The sequence below is a fragment of the Dendrobium catenatum genome, unplaced genomic scaffold (genome assembly GCF_001605985.2).
Source record: "Dendrobium catenatum unplaced genomic scaffold, ASM160598v2 fragScaff_scaffold_1220, whole genome shotgun sequence".
Taxonomy (NCBI): domain Eukaryota; kingdom Viridiplantae; phylum Streptophyta; class Magnoliopsida; order Asparagales; family Orchidaceae; genus Dendrobium; species Dendrobium catenatum.
In genome coordinates, this window is record NW_021319682.1 from 9469950 (window position 1) to 9486996 (window position 17047).

The 17047-nt window shown below is 35.4% G+C and overlaps 1 protein-coding gene across 3 annotated transcripts; it reads left to right on the forward strand.

The window, feature by feature from the left end:
- The first annotated feature begins 3819 nt into the window (after positions 1-3819).
- Positions 3820-17047, forward strand: LOC110101287 (CBS domain-containing protein CBSX3, mitochondrial-like). Of its 3 annotated transcripts, XR_003702286.1 has the most exons (7): positions 3820-3916; positions 8512-8774; positions 9287-9368; positions 12016-12089; positions 12381-12441; positions 15817-15934; positions 16705-17047. XR_003702286.1 is itself a non-coding variant. In XM_028699223.1 (6 exons), exons 2-6 carry the CDS (start codon positions 8517-8519, stop codon positions 15855-15857), a joined length of 516 nt encoding a protein of 171 aa, XP_028555056.1. In that variant the 5' UTR covers positions 3820-3916; positions 8512-8516; the 3' UTR covers positions 15858-15977. The 3 variants fall into 3 exon arrangements, 2 of the variants coding, with proteins under 2 accessions (XP_028555056.1, XP_020684785.1); XM_028699223.1 differs by lacking the exon at positions 16705-17047 and having other exon boundaries at positions 15817-15977; XM_020829126.2 differs by lacking the exons at positions 15817-15934; positions 16705-17047 and adding an exon at positions 15249-15651 and having other exon boundaries at positions 3821-3916.

Consider the following 17047-nt stretch of genomic DNA (forward strand, 5'->3'; position numbering starts at 1 on the left):
AATATTTAATTTTAAAAATGTTAAAACTAAAAATAATAATAATGTCATTTTGTAGAAAAAAACAATTATTTTATTTAATTCAAATTTACTAACTATCTTTGCCCGAATAACTCTTTTGATTCCGCGGCACATAATTGAAATGCTTTGGATATTGTTCCCAATTTTTCTCCCATTCTTTTCTTCCAAATATGATAAATACAACAACATGTAGAAAGATAATATGCACATTTTTTCGTGTCTGAGAATAACCAAAATGATATTTAGGTGCAACAGAAATGTGGAAAGGATCCGGCAAATGATGCTAAAAGAGTAATCTCATTGGAAATATAAATGAGAAATACTTTTATTTTCATTTTCACCCACAGCTGTTTAGCTTGGTTGGTGGGTGAGTAGGGGTTGAGAACCCTTCAACCTGTGCTCGATTCCCCTCGAGCGGCAGTGCCTCTTAAGTGGAGTCCAATCAAGTGCGGGCTAGTAGGTTCTGGGATGGGAGCCTCTTCTAGGTCAGCCGAGGATTAGTCACGCCGCCAAACGTTCTTGCGAGGGTGGCAGCGGGTGGACACCCTGTTCCAAAAAAAAAAACTTTTTTTTTTTTCAGCAAAGCAGAGAGTGCATAAATGATTAACCCAAAATTTCATCCAAGTGCATTGGTAGTTTTTAAGCCGACTGCCATAGCCATCCAAGTAAAGATTGAATAACAGAGAGCATGTTTTTTGACTAGTAGAGCTGAACAACACTTGGGCTCGTTCAAATTCATTCAGTTTTTATACTAAAAAGGTGCTTTAGAAAATAGTAAGAAAGCTATCCAAATGTGGGACGACTTTCTTACTGCTTCTTATAACAACTTTCTAGTTAAAAAATCAAAATTTTTGTACTAAAAAACTATTTTAAGAAACGGTAAGAAATTCATTCCAAACGAAGTCTTACTGCTTCTTCAAACAGCTTTCTAGTACAAAAATAATATAAAAAAAAAAAGTTATATTAAAAAACTACTTTTAAAAGCAATAATAAAGCCGTCCAAAATGAAGCCTTAATCTTACCCTTCAAAGCTTCAGGCCATGTAGAAGGAATGCAACATGTACCATTCCTCACAGAACATGAGATAGAAGCATTAGATAAATGAGTCGGTATGAAGGATGTTAGCAAAAGTAACAAAAATCAAATTACACATATACCATGGATTAAAAAAAAAAAGACCAATTGCTATCAGTAGAAATATTGAAGGAAAGGTGCACTTTGATGATTTGAGCTAGATTAACAAAATATTTCTAAAAATACGAAGCCTGAGAGGTGAATGATTTCCACAATCAAGTGTATTTATATTTCTGCCAATGATGGGAAATATTTGAGTCCGCAAGTAATTCAAGAGGAAATACTTGAATTCACAAGCAACCATAGCAATAATTGGTCCAAAACAGTGAGAAAAACAAGAAAAAAATGGACGAATTAGAAACGATAGATTGCGATAGTGGGATCAAAGCAAAGCAAAACTCAAAGCAAAATACAATTGATCCTCAATTCGAGAGGAGAATCGTCTCTCCCAAATCTCTAGACAAGAGAGTCTAGAGCCAAAGTCGTCAAGACACCCTAATTGAGAACAAATCAAAACATAATCCTTCTCTAAATATCTCTCCCTCTTAATACAAACATTTTCCTAATCTTATCTCACTCCTAAGACCTAGCCGCCTACTCATTTTGAATTTGAAAACTATTTGGCAAGTTGGGGCCCATCATGTGGGCGGGCAATACCAAGGGAGGTAGACAAGTTCGACCTCCTATAAACTTGAGCCGGCTTGGGTTGGCTGGGTCGATTCAGGGTAAACCGGCTGCATAACAGAATTGTTCATCAAAAACCTCCTAGTCAAAGAACAGTGATATGCATAAACAAGATCAGAAAGAGCAGGAATGCTAGTACCCCAAATTGCAAAGATTTACAAGTGTTCTTCCAATATATCAAAGATAGTTTCCTATCCTTAAACCATCAAGAAACTTAGATACTTTATTAAGTAAAGATTAAAAATCAGAGACCAAAAGCTTCTTAATTAGCACCAACAAGCAGTCCCAAATAGATGAAATTGTGGCTTTCAATACGAAGGTCTATCAATGTAGCCAAACTTAATTGAGAAGGATTGTTTTTTTGAAAAAAAAGATAGATCTCTCATTGATGTTTATAGAAAAAATAGAAACATGTTTAAATTTTGTCAAACTATTTTGTAAAGAATGAAGATTTTTAACAGAGGCTTTCCCAAATACCATCAAGTCATCAACATAAAATAAGTGGGTGATAGAGATATTAAAATATTTGTGACCTTCATATTTCTGTTTGGTAATATAAGCATTGAAAAGACTTAATAATCTATCCATGGCGATGTAGATAAGATAGGGATCGGAGACAGTGGACAACCTTATCTTAGGCCAGAGTTAGAGCTAAAAAAATCCTGAAGTGAGTCATATAGACATATAGAGTAGTGAACATCAGCAATCCAAGCATTCTTCCAATTAAGAAAGATGCTAGGAAAGTCTTTTTGCTCCATCCTAAGAGATATTCTCTAAATAATGTATCAAAGATTAAGGCTTCATTTTGGATGACTTTTTTAATGCTTCTTAAAGCAGCTTTCTAGTACAAAAAAGTTAATTTTTGTACTAAAATACTACTTTAAAAAGCTGTAAGAAAGCAATCCCAAACGTACCCTAAATATATCAAGTTTTGGATTAAAAAATATTCCTTTCTAATCGCAAGAAAGTCATAAAATAATTCTCTAATCAGAATGATATTGTCGGAAGACATTCTTTTAGCCATAAATTCAAGGTAGGTTGAAAATTATGCGGCATTTTTATAAAAATATGTATTATAATTATATCAAAATTATAAAGACCTATTTATATAATTTTTTATTTTATTATTTTTTTCTTTAAGAAAAAGGTTACTATCAATGTGATGTAAAAAAATTTCTTTTGCGGGAGTAATTTTTTTTGAAATATTAATCATGAAAAAAAAATTATATGTACACATATATAAAAGAAAGGGAGTATCTATTCGTTGGAGTAATTATTACGTCCGGACAAAAAATCGGAAATCCGGACGTATACCGAGCAATACCGAGTGCTCAATACCGAGTTTCAGGTGACGTGGTTATTGATCTCTGGACGCGTCGGGTGACCTGACGTAATAATTGCTCATTTTCGTTGTCACTTCAAATAGAAGTCATCTCTCAATATCAGACTCACACATACTTTGTCCCACTGAAGGTACAAGACATTAGTAGATGGGATTCGAATCCATTATGGGGGTTCCCAAAAGTGCTAGTCCACCAACCACTCTAAATATGTGTATACATATCAAAACATTCTAACGTAAAGTTTATTCATATGAGTTAAAAAATACTACATTTATTAAAAAAATAACATTTATTGATTTTAAAATTAATAATGGCCGTCAGTTTTATAGTTTACTTTTTAGTTTTATTACACAACTCTCTTTGGCCTATTGGTTAAGAGCTTAGACTTCTAACTAAGAGGTTCAGGATTCGAGTCTATGTGTATGCATTGTGTGTATAAATTTGCCTTAAATGATCTAAATGTCTCAAAAAAATGTCATAAATCAACCAATTTCTTGCCAAAAAAAAAAAAAAAAAAAGTTTTATTCATGTTTATGTTCCCAGTAACACCCACTAGTGAACTAGCGGAGTCTTCCGAGGGTGGAATTTGAGTGTTAAAAATCGAGTTATTATGGCTATAATTGCTAAGAAGAAATTTGAGTAATGGCGGGTACGTGGCCTGCAATGACGACAGTGGAAAAGGACAGCTTTTTTTTGCTTGTGAGAGTATAAGTCGGATCAGCTGCTGTAAAAACCTCACTCGCTAATCCTTCCCTTCAACTTTCGCCGCCGCGATCCTGCTCGAGATAGGCAAAAAAGTAAGCGGGAGGAAATAAGAGCTTCTTTTTATTTTTTTTTTGGAAAACTTCCTCTAATCTTCTTGTTCATTAAATTTTTAGTCTTTTTTTTTGTTCGCTCGCTGAGCTCTACTGTGAAGTATCGTAGTTTGCTGCGGATTATTCCGATCTATTCGTTTTAAGCTGCTGCGGAGATGCTTTGCTAGTTTTGATTGGCAATAAGTAGGCTTAGATCTCTCTCGGAGCTGTTTGTAAACGACGATCATTGACTTTTTGGGGGCATTTGATCATAGGAGCATATTAAGGTAGCGGTATGAGCTAAGTTATGCGTTTATTTTTGTATCCCCTTTTGTCCGTGGAAATATGGCAATTACTTACTACATATATGGATTAAGCCTACAGAGCAGAGACGATGAGGCAGATGCTAGGTCTCAATGATTCATTTGGTGAATTTTTTTATAAAAGTCCTGGTCGAACCCTACTTTTAGTCTCAAGGTTCAAGATTCCTCATATGTCACCGAAAATTCATTTTGATCTGCACGAATCTTGATGTAAATATGAGATTGAGACCTCAAAAATTAAAATTGGGACCATATGATATGCAATTTTAGTAAATTTATAGTCAAATTGCGCATCTCAAGGAGACGAACCCGACGATACCAAAATCAGTCTAATTCGAGCCCAAATAAGTCCGAATCAAGAGTCTAAAACATATTTGGAGGTTCAAAGCATTAATTGGATAACCAAATGATCGTTGAATCGAGCGGATTGACAAGATGAATCCGACAAGCCCAAGATTGCCTAATTCTGATATCATTTGGGCACTCAAATGCTTGATAAACTCTCCACAATCAAGGGGATCAATATAAGTCGTCCATTGAAACACTCCCAACATGCCCTCGATCTTCTCTATATTTATGAAGCATGACACTCTTAAAATACTATAAATAGGCCTCCATTCTTCACATGAGGGAGGGGAGAAAGAAGAAGAAAGTTTGGGGAGCTCTCTTGCCATCGATTGCTGTCAGAGTTCTTCCCGACCTCCGCCGAAGTTTTTTCCCGACCGTCATCGGAGTTCTTCCCAAACATCGTCGGAGCTCTCTTTCCATCGACCAACGTTAGAGTTCTTCCCGACAGTTGCCAGAGTTTTTCCCGACCGCCATTGGAGTTCTTCCCGACGGCTGTCGGAGTTTCTTCCCGACCATCGCCGTAGTTCTTCCTAACCGTTGTTGGAGCTCTCTTGCCATCGTTCACCGCCGGAGTTATTCACGACTGTCGCTGTAGTTCTTCCCAACCGCCGTCGGATTTCTTCCAGACAGCCGCTAGAGTTCTTCTCAACTAACGTTGGACTTCCACCCGTTCACCGACCGTCGTTGGACTTCCTCCTATTTATCGGCTGTTGCCAACCATCGGTCGTCGCTGGACTTTATGAAGGGACTGAAACCAAAGATCCGTGCCGCAGTCAGAGTGATGAGACCTCGGGACTTGGGAGAGTTTATGGAGCTAGATCAATTGGTGGAGGATCAGAGACACCTGGAAAGAGGAGTAGGAGGCAACAATTCTGGAGGCTCGTATAGGATGACCACCACCTTTTTAGCACCCAAGGAGCCAACACCGGGTACTCTTAGGGAGACTTCGAAGGAGAAGACTACCGGAGGAAGACCTGGAGATAACTTCAAGAAGCTCACAGAAACAAAATTACATGAGAAGAGAGCGAAAGGGGATCTGTTTCAGATGTGACGAGAGGTATACGATGGGGCATAGGTGTAAGGACATAACTCTTCTAGTTCTTACCATTTGTGATGAAGAAGGAATGGAGGAGGGTGTCATTTTTCCACCTTTCAGACAAGGTGGATCTTTGGGAGTGGAGTATTGTTATGGACCGGTCCAGCCGGTCCACACGAGACCGGCCCGTTCAACAGAGGCGGAACTTCTCCACCTCTTGCGTTTGCCACGTGAGCCGCCAAAGGCGACGAAGCATTTTAAGAAGAATTTTTGAGGGATTGAGAGGGAATTTTGAATGTAGGGACTGTTTAGGGATTTCCTTTTTATTTGTATGCATTAAGTACTTTGTTTTTATAGGATTAGGGCATCCTGAATTTGGTTGAATTTGGGATCTCTTATATTTAGGTTTTTTTTTGCTCTAACGGCGTCTAGAGATTTGGGAGAGATCAATCCTCCTCTCGAATAGAGGATCAATTGTATCTTGCTATTTTCTATTTTCCGTTTCCTTTTCATCATATAATACAAATTATCTAATGTTTTCCTATTTTGTGTGGATTTTGGTGGAGAATTTCGCTGTTTTCTGAAGATTGATAGGAAATACTTGAGATCTACAAGTGCTTCCTATCAATTTGATTGCTGAAATATTGATCCTGATTTATGGAATTGATTGATGATTAATTGGGGCATATTTTGTTTGTTGTATAGTCCTTAATTCTTGCATCATCAAGTAGTTTTCCATCTAGGGAAGGGGGCGATAATTGACAATTTGTATTTCTATAATTTGTAGATGAGGCGAACTTAAAGTAGAAAGAAAAAAAAGAAAACTTGACTGATGGATTGGTTGATGGAAAGATATGTATAATGCCTAACACAAGTAGTTGGAATAGAGCTCATGTTTGCCATTAGGATTGTTAAGGAATGAGATTTCTAAAAAAAAAATCTTTTTGAGATGCAGCATGATCTTGGTAATTGTGAGCTGGTAATTAGGTTGAAGCTTTTTCACAATGGAACATGCTTGTAAATGTTTACTGATTAGCTTATCAAGATGGAATTCATAATTTATAATTTACAAGGACTTTAAATGGCGAAGCTATGATCATAACTTGTAATAGAAAGGATATTAGAGGGTAAAGATTTTAAAAGCATCATATTCATCATGCTGTGGTATTTGAAATGCACTAACATTGAATTCATCGGTAGACTATTTAATTTGGTTCAGAGGCATTTTCTGCAAAAAAGATGTTTCCATGTCTTAGGTTTTGTTTGGAACGACTTTCTTATTGCTTCTTAATGCAACTTTTTATTATTAAGAAGCAGTAAGAAAACCGTCCCAAATGAAGCCTTAGTTGAGTTGCTGGCCGAACTAGAACTTTTTGTTTTCTCAAGCACACTTGAATACGTGGAAGCTTAACTAATCTTATATGATGTGTATGCTTTTTGTCTTAATTAGATCCTTATGGTGAAATGGCTGAAATCATTGCTATGGAAGCCCTTACCATTAGGCCAGATGCATTAAATTATGGAAATCTGTATATCTTTGATAAAATTGTGGTTTTTTTGCATGCCCTTTTACACTAGTCTTCTGGTGGGTATGTTGTTGGCATCCATTTGTAAAAGGTGAAAAAATTATGTTTACGACTACATATTGAGTTTGTCAAGATTTGTGCCTGTACTTGGCCATTGAAAAGTAGGGGTGTCAATTTTGGGTCACGGGTCGGGTTCGAGTCAAACCCGGAACTAACCCGACACTATTCGGGTTCGGGTCAACCCGACCCATTTTTACAAACGGGTCGATTTTCTGGACCTGACCCCGACTCGACCCGACCCGTTTAGGGTTTAGGGACAGCGTGGTAGCCAGGGCAGCAGCAACGGCAGTGGTGCCGGCGGCTGAAGGGGCAGCGGCAGCGATGTCGGCGATGCGAGTCACGGACACGACGCGACATGCGGAGTCACGGACCGTTGGTCAGGCGGAGTCGCGGACGTAACGCTAGTCACCCGGACGCGATGCGGGTCAACCGGACAGCGGACACGACGCTTGGAGTCGCGAACGCGACGCAACGCGTTGCAGCAGGGCAGGCAGACCGCTGGTCAGGCGGGGCAAGCAGGGCAGCTGGGGTAGGCGGGGTCGCGGGGCAGGAGGGCAGGGCCGGTCAGGATTGGATTTCGGGTCATTCCCGGGTTCTAGTGTCAACCCGACGGGTTCGGGTCAACCCAAACCCAAAATTTTCGGGTCGGGTCCAATATTGACAGGTATATTGAAAAGTGATTTCTCTAGGAATAAACCTCTCTAATTGAAGCCATTAAATACCTATGCCACGCAGGGCATGCGGAGGTGGGATATGAGTAATGGAACCATTTTATGGAATGGTGATTGGGAATTGTCATATTTTTCATTTATTATGTTTGTTAGGTTTGTATGTATATTTATTTTTTTGGGGTGTTTTTGATGTCATGCAAATTGAAAGCTATTAAACAGATTCAAAATGCAGGGCAACTTAGGGTAAACAAAAATGGCGCTCTGGTTTCAGTGCTGAATTTTTATTTGAGTGACCTTCACATTCGTAAGAAAGTAGGTTTTTATGAATTAATCTAGCAAAAGAAAATTGAGATGTGTTCCTTTTTAGGATTTCTTCCACCAACTCTTACAGTTGCATGTGAATTTTCCTCATTCGTTGTAATAGCTGTACTGAAGTAAGAAACATGTTTTTTTGTTTGATTGATAGACCAAAGAAATTTTTTCATATTTTAGTTTTGATACTATCTAATATCTATTTTGAAATTGCCATTGGGAGATGCATGCTTTGCTTTTATTTTGCATAATTTTTAAAGAAGGCTGTAGTTTGTGTGCAATCATTTTGAACTTAACCTGACATCTGACTTGTTTTTGTTAGGGAAAATGCAAGGGATATACCAGGCCATCTGTTCACATGGAAATATTCTCAAGTACTCTATCCTGAAACATGTACGTGTTGTAGCTCCAGTTGCCCGGCCACTTATATTTTCACGAGCCGAGACAGTGGCTGCTACTAAACTAGAAGAGCATGGATTTGAGAGTACAACGATTGCAGATGTTTTGAATGCCAAAGGAAAAGGTGCTGATGGGTCCTGGCTCTGGTGCTCTACTGAGGACACTGTGTATGATGCTGTGAAATCTGTGAGTATTTTTCTATTCTCATTAATTTTCCTTGGTGCTCTCTGTATTTTATTGATTGTTAATGCATTTGGTTTAAGCTATTTCAGTGCCTGATAAAGTGACTGCTCTTCTTATTAACTCCCTCTCTCTCTGGAGACTTTAGCTGGGCTTAGCTCTATGTATTTCTTGATTGTTTATGCATTTGGTTTAAACTACTTCAGTGCCTCATAAAGTGATTGCTCTTCTTATTACCTCCCCCTCCCTCTCTCTCTGGAGACTTTAGCCGGACTTAGCTCAAACTTTCTTGCATATTTGGTCTGTGCTTTATTCAGCATTATTGATACTAATACACGACCAATGCAAAAACAATACATAGAAAAAATATTAACCCAGGCACCCAGCATATAAAAGACTTCTGAACTAAGCTCACCTAGAAATATTCCCTCTCATCAGTCTGCACTTTTTATTGGGGTCTGAGAACTTGCACTTCCTTTGTTTCCATGATAGTGACGGTTGAAGTAAACTCCTTTCAGATGACACAGAACAATGTAGGAGCTCTGGTGGTGCTAAGTCCTGGAGCAGATAAAGCGATTGCTGGAATTATTACTGAAAGAGGTACTATAAATTTTATTTTTTGGTAATGCATGGTCTTTATATGACAAATTTATTCTTAGTAATTCTTACCAATGAGGTTTTTCATTTATGAAACTGGGAATTTATCTATTTTTTCCCCCCCAATTTAGGCTGCGTCATAGAATTTAATATTAAACCGTCTAAGCAATAGAAATTGAAATCAGCCTGACTATCTTACACAGATTATTAGGTGCTTTTTAGCCCCACATGTTCCATTTGCAGGGTATCTGCTTGAGGCTTTAAGGCGCTTTATTAATGGATGTGTGCGAGTTTACACTAGACTAAAATATAGAAAAATTAATGGGTGCGCTGAGCAAAATTTATTTAGTTTTATTATCTAGTAGTTGATCTGTAATTTTTTATTTTCAGTTATTAGGACGTGTCTATGATAATGGCCTATGAGAATTAAATGCGTTCATTAGGTTTAGTTTAAATGACTGGCTTTATCTACTATATTATCATATTATTTTAAATGGGTCTATCCTAAGTTGTTAGTTTTGTAGCAGGCTTGGGTCTTATTTAGGTCCTTTTTTTTGCAATGTGATTTCTGTAAGGGTTTGATTTCTTCATCTGATTTCTATAGTGCTTATCCCTATTATTCAGTTCTTGCGGCCTGATCTTTGCGTGCGGCTCCTATAACTCAGTAACACAGTTATGTGTGTCGGTTTCTTATGGCTTTTAACATGTAGTTTATTTGGGAATTTTATTGTTGTATTAATGATAATATTTGGCATTTAATTTGAGCCAATGAGAAGCAGTTGACAGCGGAGTTTGGTGTATAAAGTTAACTTCTGATTCTATAATTTTTTTTTAATTCTTGCTTTCAATCGTATGCATGTTGAATGTGATTCCTTCAAGCATGCTATATGTGCGACTATTTAATTCTGGGGAAGTCATCTTTTCTACTAACTTGAGGCCTTAATTTTCTTTATTTGGCGAAGTATTTTCTTTATCTAGTTTCTTCTATATATCTCATTCTGGCTTGCTAGATTTCTTGTTTTTGTTTAAATTTTATATAATTGAGATTTTGGTTACTATGAAACAACTTTTTTCTTTTATAGTTATTTTTTTAAGTGTCAAAATATTTGTTGTTTTTTTCAAATTTAAGCAAACGTTACATATCATTGGTGTTTTGCAAGTAAAGAAAGTTGTAGTATATTTAGTGGTTGTTGATGACTTCTAATTTCTTTTATATAAATTTTAAACTGCATTTATTGTATCATTTTGATTGCATTAGAAAATCTAAACCCTTAACTGTCATGCATCACTCTAACTGATAGAAACTATATCACTTACCTCTTCCAAAACTGAGGACCTTCTTATTTTCATTGTGGTGCTAAAAGTGAGGAGTCTTAGTTGGGTTTAGGCATGTGTATTTGTTTTAAAGATAAAAAATTGCTTTGAAAATCAGGTCAATTTTCTTGGCTCGGATTGTTCTTTGATTGAAATTGATGAGCTAGTTAGCAAGCTTAGCTCGGTTTCGATTAGACTTGAGTTGAGTTAGGATTATATCAAATTGAGGTAACTTGAGATTGGATTGAAATGTTTATGCATGCATGTATGGATGTATGCACAAATATATGTATGTACGTATTTATATTTGAATTAATGTGTGTGTATATTGTGTATATGTATGAGTTCATGCATGTAGTACTAAGCATTTATCTTAGGAGATTAAAAATAGATTGAGATCTAATCTATTTTTTTTTGTTATTCAAAGCTAACGAACCATGTATGTTTGACATCGAGATTGGATCAAGTCAGAATATAAACATACTTGTTGGATTGGCTTCAGGTTGGATTGAGTGATTTTGATCTTGAGATATGATCATTAACAGCATTATTTGGGTGTATATGCAAATATATTTATGGCTTTATTTATGTTTGAAATGTGTGTATATATTGTATATATGTATGAATTCATGCATGTAGAACTAAGAATTTATCTTAGAAGATTAAAAAAAGATTGAGATCTGATCTTTTTTTTTTGTTATTCAATGCAAACGAGCCATGTATGTTTGACATCGAGATTGGATCGAGTCAGTCTATAACATACTTGAATCGGCTGAAGGCCTGATTGGGTGATTTTGAGCTTGAGATCTGATCATTAACAGCCATGATTGGGTTCTCCAGTCTGGCAAGTTCTCAAGTCAGCTCAGGTAGCTTGACATTTTTAAATATTTCCTGTCACAGTTATTTAGACTCCAAGCCCCAATTCCTTCGAAGTCCTGCTGTGCTCTGACTGGCCCATAAAAGGTGTCTAAGAGCCCGCACCACTGTCAGAATATTTTCTCTGAAAAGTGATACTAAGTACCAAAAAAATTTCCAAGGAAGCTTTGCGCCTTGGTCCAGCTACTCAATTGCAACAAACGTGAGCTGTTTATCAGAGCATGTTCATCTTTTCTTGATTTTCATGAGACATCACTATCTTATGGAGAAATCGATTCTCAGTTTATTCCATTTCTTAACTCTCTCTGATGAACCTGACTTATAGCCACTTCTGTCTATTAGCCGTGAGAAGCACTAATTGCTAGATCTATGAAAAGGTTTCGTTTTGTTGTTTTAGTTTATCAAACTATTCTTCAGTGAGTGAGCTTGATTGTGATCAATTCTGTTTGACTTATTGCAGATTATCTTCGGAAAATTATTGTTCAAGGAAGATCGTCAAAGACTACTAAAGTTGGCGACATCATGACTGAAGAGGTAGTTATACTGTAAAGCCTGTTTGAGGTGAAAATCTTCATCTCAAATAATCATTAATCGCTAAACTTTAGAAGTTTTTGTTAGAATGACTCTTTCTTTCATATCAACTGAATTGATAAAAAAGTTAGAATGATTCATTCTATACAGACTATGAAGAGCGCATCCCAAATTGACATAGATTGAGAAACTTATATTTGAGACATTCTACTTGAAAATCTTATGCTTTTTCAGATCTTAATTTTAGATCCTTCCAATTACTATTTGGTCACCCTTGTTATTTCATTTTGGCAGAATAAGTTGATCACTGTGACACCAGATACCAAAGCCCTAAAGGCCATGCAACTCATGACAGGTTTGAACTGTGCATCAGTGTTTTTACTTGCATTTGAGGGTTCATTGGTTGCTTGTTGATAAAAATACCTTTTAAAAAGCTATAACTTAATTTTTAGTCATTTGTAAAAATTGAAATCATTATATTTAGAACTCATTTGGTTTTTTAAGTTAGAAAATTGTTATAACTGTTGCAAACCTTACTGATCTAGGGTCTTTTTAAAATGATTACAATTTACAACTAAGACTTTTAAGTGGGTTCATGAGTAAAAGAACTTGTTATTTCAAGGTTAGTAATACTCAACCGTAAATCACTTCGAAGAAAAAACATAAATATCAAATTAGTTTGCTTAAAATTAGAACACGATAAATTGTCTTAAAGAGAACTTAATTTATGTAATTTAAAAACTATACTACTTTTTTTAAATTTTAATAACAAATCAATGACATAATTAATTATTTCTAGTTAATTAATTATAAATTTTCTTACTAATTATGTATAAAATATGATTAAATTATTCTTGCAAATAAAATAAATGCTATTTGATTATTATTTTCAAAATGATAATAATAAGATTTGAATGATCTATTAGAATGAACAAAAATCTTACAGAATATAATCTATTACAAAAATTATATCCAAATTCATTAAAGCAAGATAAGTAAATTCTTAAACAAAATTTACAAAATTTTGCAAATAATTATTATCAAAATTTATGTAAAAATTTAAAATTAGCTACAAGAATTGAATACAAGAGGTTTATGTGATTCGATACGTTTGTGCTTACATCCATAGGGAGAAAGAGAGGGTATGTTCTTAACAAACAATTACATAACCATTAACTAAATATAAATCTTGTTTAATGTTTTCAAATAATCACAAATACTTAAAAGAAAAAGATTAAGGATAAAATTTGGTTAACTCTAGTCAAAACAAAATAATAATAATAATAATAATAGCTTTTTTACCCGTAGTATTCATCCAACTGATTTCTTGCTAAATAGTTGATCACCAACAATACCCTAACTTTCGTTGTATGCATACAAGAGGCTCCAATTGGAAATGTTGTAAAAAAAAAGCTTCAATTGGAAAGGTAAAACACAATATTCTTACATTTTTCACTCTTCTCGATCTTCCTCTTGGTTTCGGTGGAAGAAGCAAGAAAGAGCCGAATTTGTGCCTCCTTATGCGCGCTCTCTCTCTCTCTCTCTCTCTTGCTTGGTTGGCACCTTACCCCTCAAGAGTTGCTCGATTACCCTTCTAATGCTAAGCCCCATATGCTTAAATAAAAAGAAAAATAAAATACAAGAAAATGACAACATGATAGGCTACATGCTAGGCTAAACAAGAGATAAATTTGTTAGCAACAAAAACATGTATAAGAAAGTTTATTTAGTGTTAATTATATCATCTAATTAACGAGCAGCTCTTGAGGGGTAAGGTGCAAACTGAGTGGTTGGGATTGTGGAGCCGAGAGAGAGAGAGAGATTCGAGCATGATTTGGGCTCAAGGGGAAAGCTTTCAGTTCTTTCTTGTTTCTTCTTACTAAATCAAGAGGAAGATCTAGAGGAGTGAGAGAGGTAAGAACTTTGTGCTTTATCTTTCTAATTGGAGCTTCTTATATGCAAACAACAGAAGCTAGGGCATCATTGGTGATCAACTATTTTGTAAGAGAAACCAATTAAATGAAGACTACAGGTAGAAGAGCTATTATTCTTTTTTGCTTTGGTAAGAGTAAATAAAGTTGTATCCTTTCTTAATTATTTTTTTAAAGGATGTGTAGTTCTTTAAAAAAGTTAACTTATATTTACATCTTACTAATTGTTATGTAATTGTTTGTGAATTTAATAAAGAAAAGCCCTCTCTTTCTCTCCGTGGATGTAGGCGTGAACACGCTAAATCACATAAATATCTTGTGTTCGTTTCTTATTACTAATTTTTTAATTTTTACATATATTCTGTTAAAAATTGTTTGCATGATTGTGTAGATTTTATTTAGGAATTTATTTATTTTATTTTAATGATTTTGGTGATAAATTTTGTAGTAAATTGATATACTTTGCAAGATTATTATTCATCGTAATAGGTCATTTAAATATTATGGTTATCATTTTGGAAACAATAATCAAATGATATTTTTTTTTGTAACAAGAATAATTTAGTCATATTTCATGCATAGTTAGTGGAAAGTTTATAATTAATTAATTAAAAATAATTAATTACATTGGATTTGTTATTGTAATTAAAAGAATTAGTATATTTCTTAAATTGCTTAAATGAAGAAGTTTTTACTAGATAGTTGTAATTGTAGGCTAACCAATTTAATCTCTAAGTTCTGTCTTTAAAATGATTTGCGGATGAATATTAGTAACCTTAAAATAACAGTTTCTTTTACTGAACCTGAACAGTTTTGGAAAGCCTTAGTTGCTGTTATTTTTTATAAGATCATAAGTCAATTGTGTTTATAATAGTTATAACAAAAATCTATTTTAAAAAAAATTAAAATCCATTTAATTCCTAATTGGTTAGGAATAGCTTGAATTCAATCTTGTTTGTAAACTCCTTTGGATATAATGATTTCATTTTGAAATGAAATCGTTATTTTCTAAAACTTATGTTTTTATTCACAAACAACCTATATGAGTCATTGAGGGGTTTATCTGAGTTCAAAATTCATTTTGTTTTAAAAAATTCAAAAAAAGAATGAAAATAAGAAAATTTAATCATTTTCAAAAGCTTGTTTTCATCTTCAGCAATCCAAAAGGATCCCTTAGATGGTATACTTCCAATAAAAAAGTTATCATATCCCTTCAATGATTGATTGGCAGATAATCGAATTAGGCACATTCCTGTGATCAACGAGAATGGAATGCTTGGCATGGTTTCCATTGGAGATGTTGTGCGAGCAGTTGTTACAGAGCACAGAGAGGAGCTTAATCGGTTAAATGCCTATATACAGGGTGGCTATTAGCATATTAGGTTGTGTGCTTGAAGAATGATCAGAGTCATAGATAATAGTGATGATGCTGAAATAAATAAAATTAGAGTATCTTCGTTGCATTGTAATAGAACTTTATTTGCGGCTTTATCTTGGACTTGTTTGTTCCATGTAAATATGTTGTGCTTCTCCTTCCTCCTCTCTGTTTGTAGTATTTTGTATGAAGAAGAATAATGATTGACTATTGAGAGTCTGGCTTGATATAATCAAGTTTCATTTGGTAATTTTCTTTTCTTTGATTTGCCTTTTTTTCATTCAATAATTTAGCTTTAATTTTAATTTACTGTTGTTTATTTCCTATAGCCGGATATATTACCTTTTTTATGCTATTCTCTATGCTAAACATTTGTTGTTGTGTAGCTTTTGTGTAGCTGGTCTCCTTCTTATTCTTTCTGCAGGGAACCCAATGAGGGAATGGAGACCTAGCAAGCGAAACTGAGTGGGAGAGAGCACGGGCTTCTTTGTCTGAAGAAAGTAGGAAAAATTATTTTGTCCGGATTCCAGCCCCCAATGAAAATGCGCCACGTCCGGTACCGAGTTTATACCGAGCGGTACTCGGTATCTGAACGTGAACCGGACGATTCTCCCGTCCTGTGTCCACACAGAATATCTTTCGAAGAATAGAGAGGAAGAATGAGAGGAATTTTCAGGAGGGCTTCTGGCGCGGGAGAGAGCATTGGGAGCGGGACATCCATGAAAGGGAGGTAGAGAGTGGTTGCCTTCCTCAATTAGATCTTTGAAGTTGCTCGTGGCAATCAACAGTTGAAAGGAGGCTTTTTCTGGCTGATACTTGAATCATGGAGCCAATATCTAAGCGAAGTTTAAAAAGAAAATGGCATGAAAACTAGGTACCCTTTGCTGTATTCTTTACTGTTTTTACAATAAAACAAAATCTTGACTTGTTTTCAACTGAGCTATTGTTGGATGCTTGAGAAATTGAGTATGTTCAAATCATTTTTGTCATTTGATTCTTTGATGCTCTAAGTTTTTCATGTTTTCTTGGAATTTGTTGGAAAGGTCATTGGCAAGTGTTAACTTTGCTTTGTGATTGTTCGTTTTATAATAACGAATTTCAACTGTTAGGTCATACTATATAATAAAAATCATTTTGAAAAGTCTTTAGTTGATTTCACCATTTGGGTGATCCTAAATTTGGTTATTATCAGAATATAGCATTAGCGTATTATAATGTAGTGCTCATTAATTTTAAGGAATATTATAATTAGGTTAAATAAATTGTTGAAACCAAGGAGGAAGATCTGTCCGGATTCCAGCCCCCAATGAAAATGCGCCACGTCCGGTACCGAGTTTATACCGAGCGGTACTCGGTACCGCTCGGTATCTGAACGTGAACCGGATGGTTCTCCTGTCCGGTGTCCGCCCAGAATATCTTTCGAAGAATAGAGAGGAAGAATGAGAGGAATTTTCAGGAGGGCTTCTGGCGCGGGAGAGAGCATTGGGAGCGGGACATCCATGAAAGGGAGGTAGAGAGTGGTTGCCTTCCTCAATTAGATCTTTGAAGTTGCTCGTGGCAATCAACAGTTGAAAGGAGGCTTTTTCTGGCTGATACTTGAATCATGGAGCCAATATCTAAGCGAAGTTTAAAAAGAAAATGGCATGAAAACTAGG

Excerpts from the sequence above, each read along its gene's own strand:
- LOC110101287 (XM_020829126.2), top strand. The coding sequence starts at position 8,517 with ATGCAAGGGATATACCAGGCCATCTGTTCACATGGAAATATTCTCAAG. Across the intron at positions 9,369-12,015 it reads TGGAATTATTACTGAAAGAG|ATTATCTTCGGAAAATTATT; the intron begins GTACTATAAATT and ends GACTTATTGCAG. Across the intron at positions 12,442-15,248 it reads GGCCATGCAACTCATGACAG|ATAATCGAATTAGGCACATT; the intron begins GTTTGAACTGTG and ends ATTGATTGGCAG.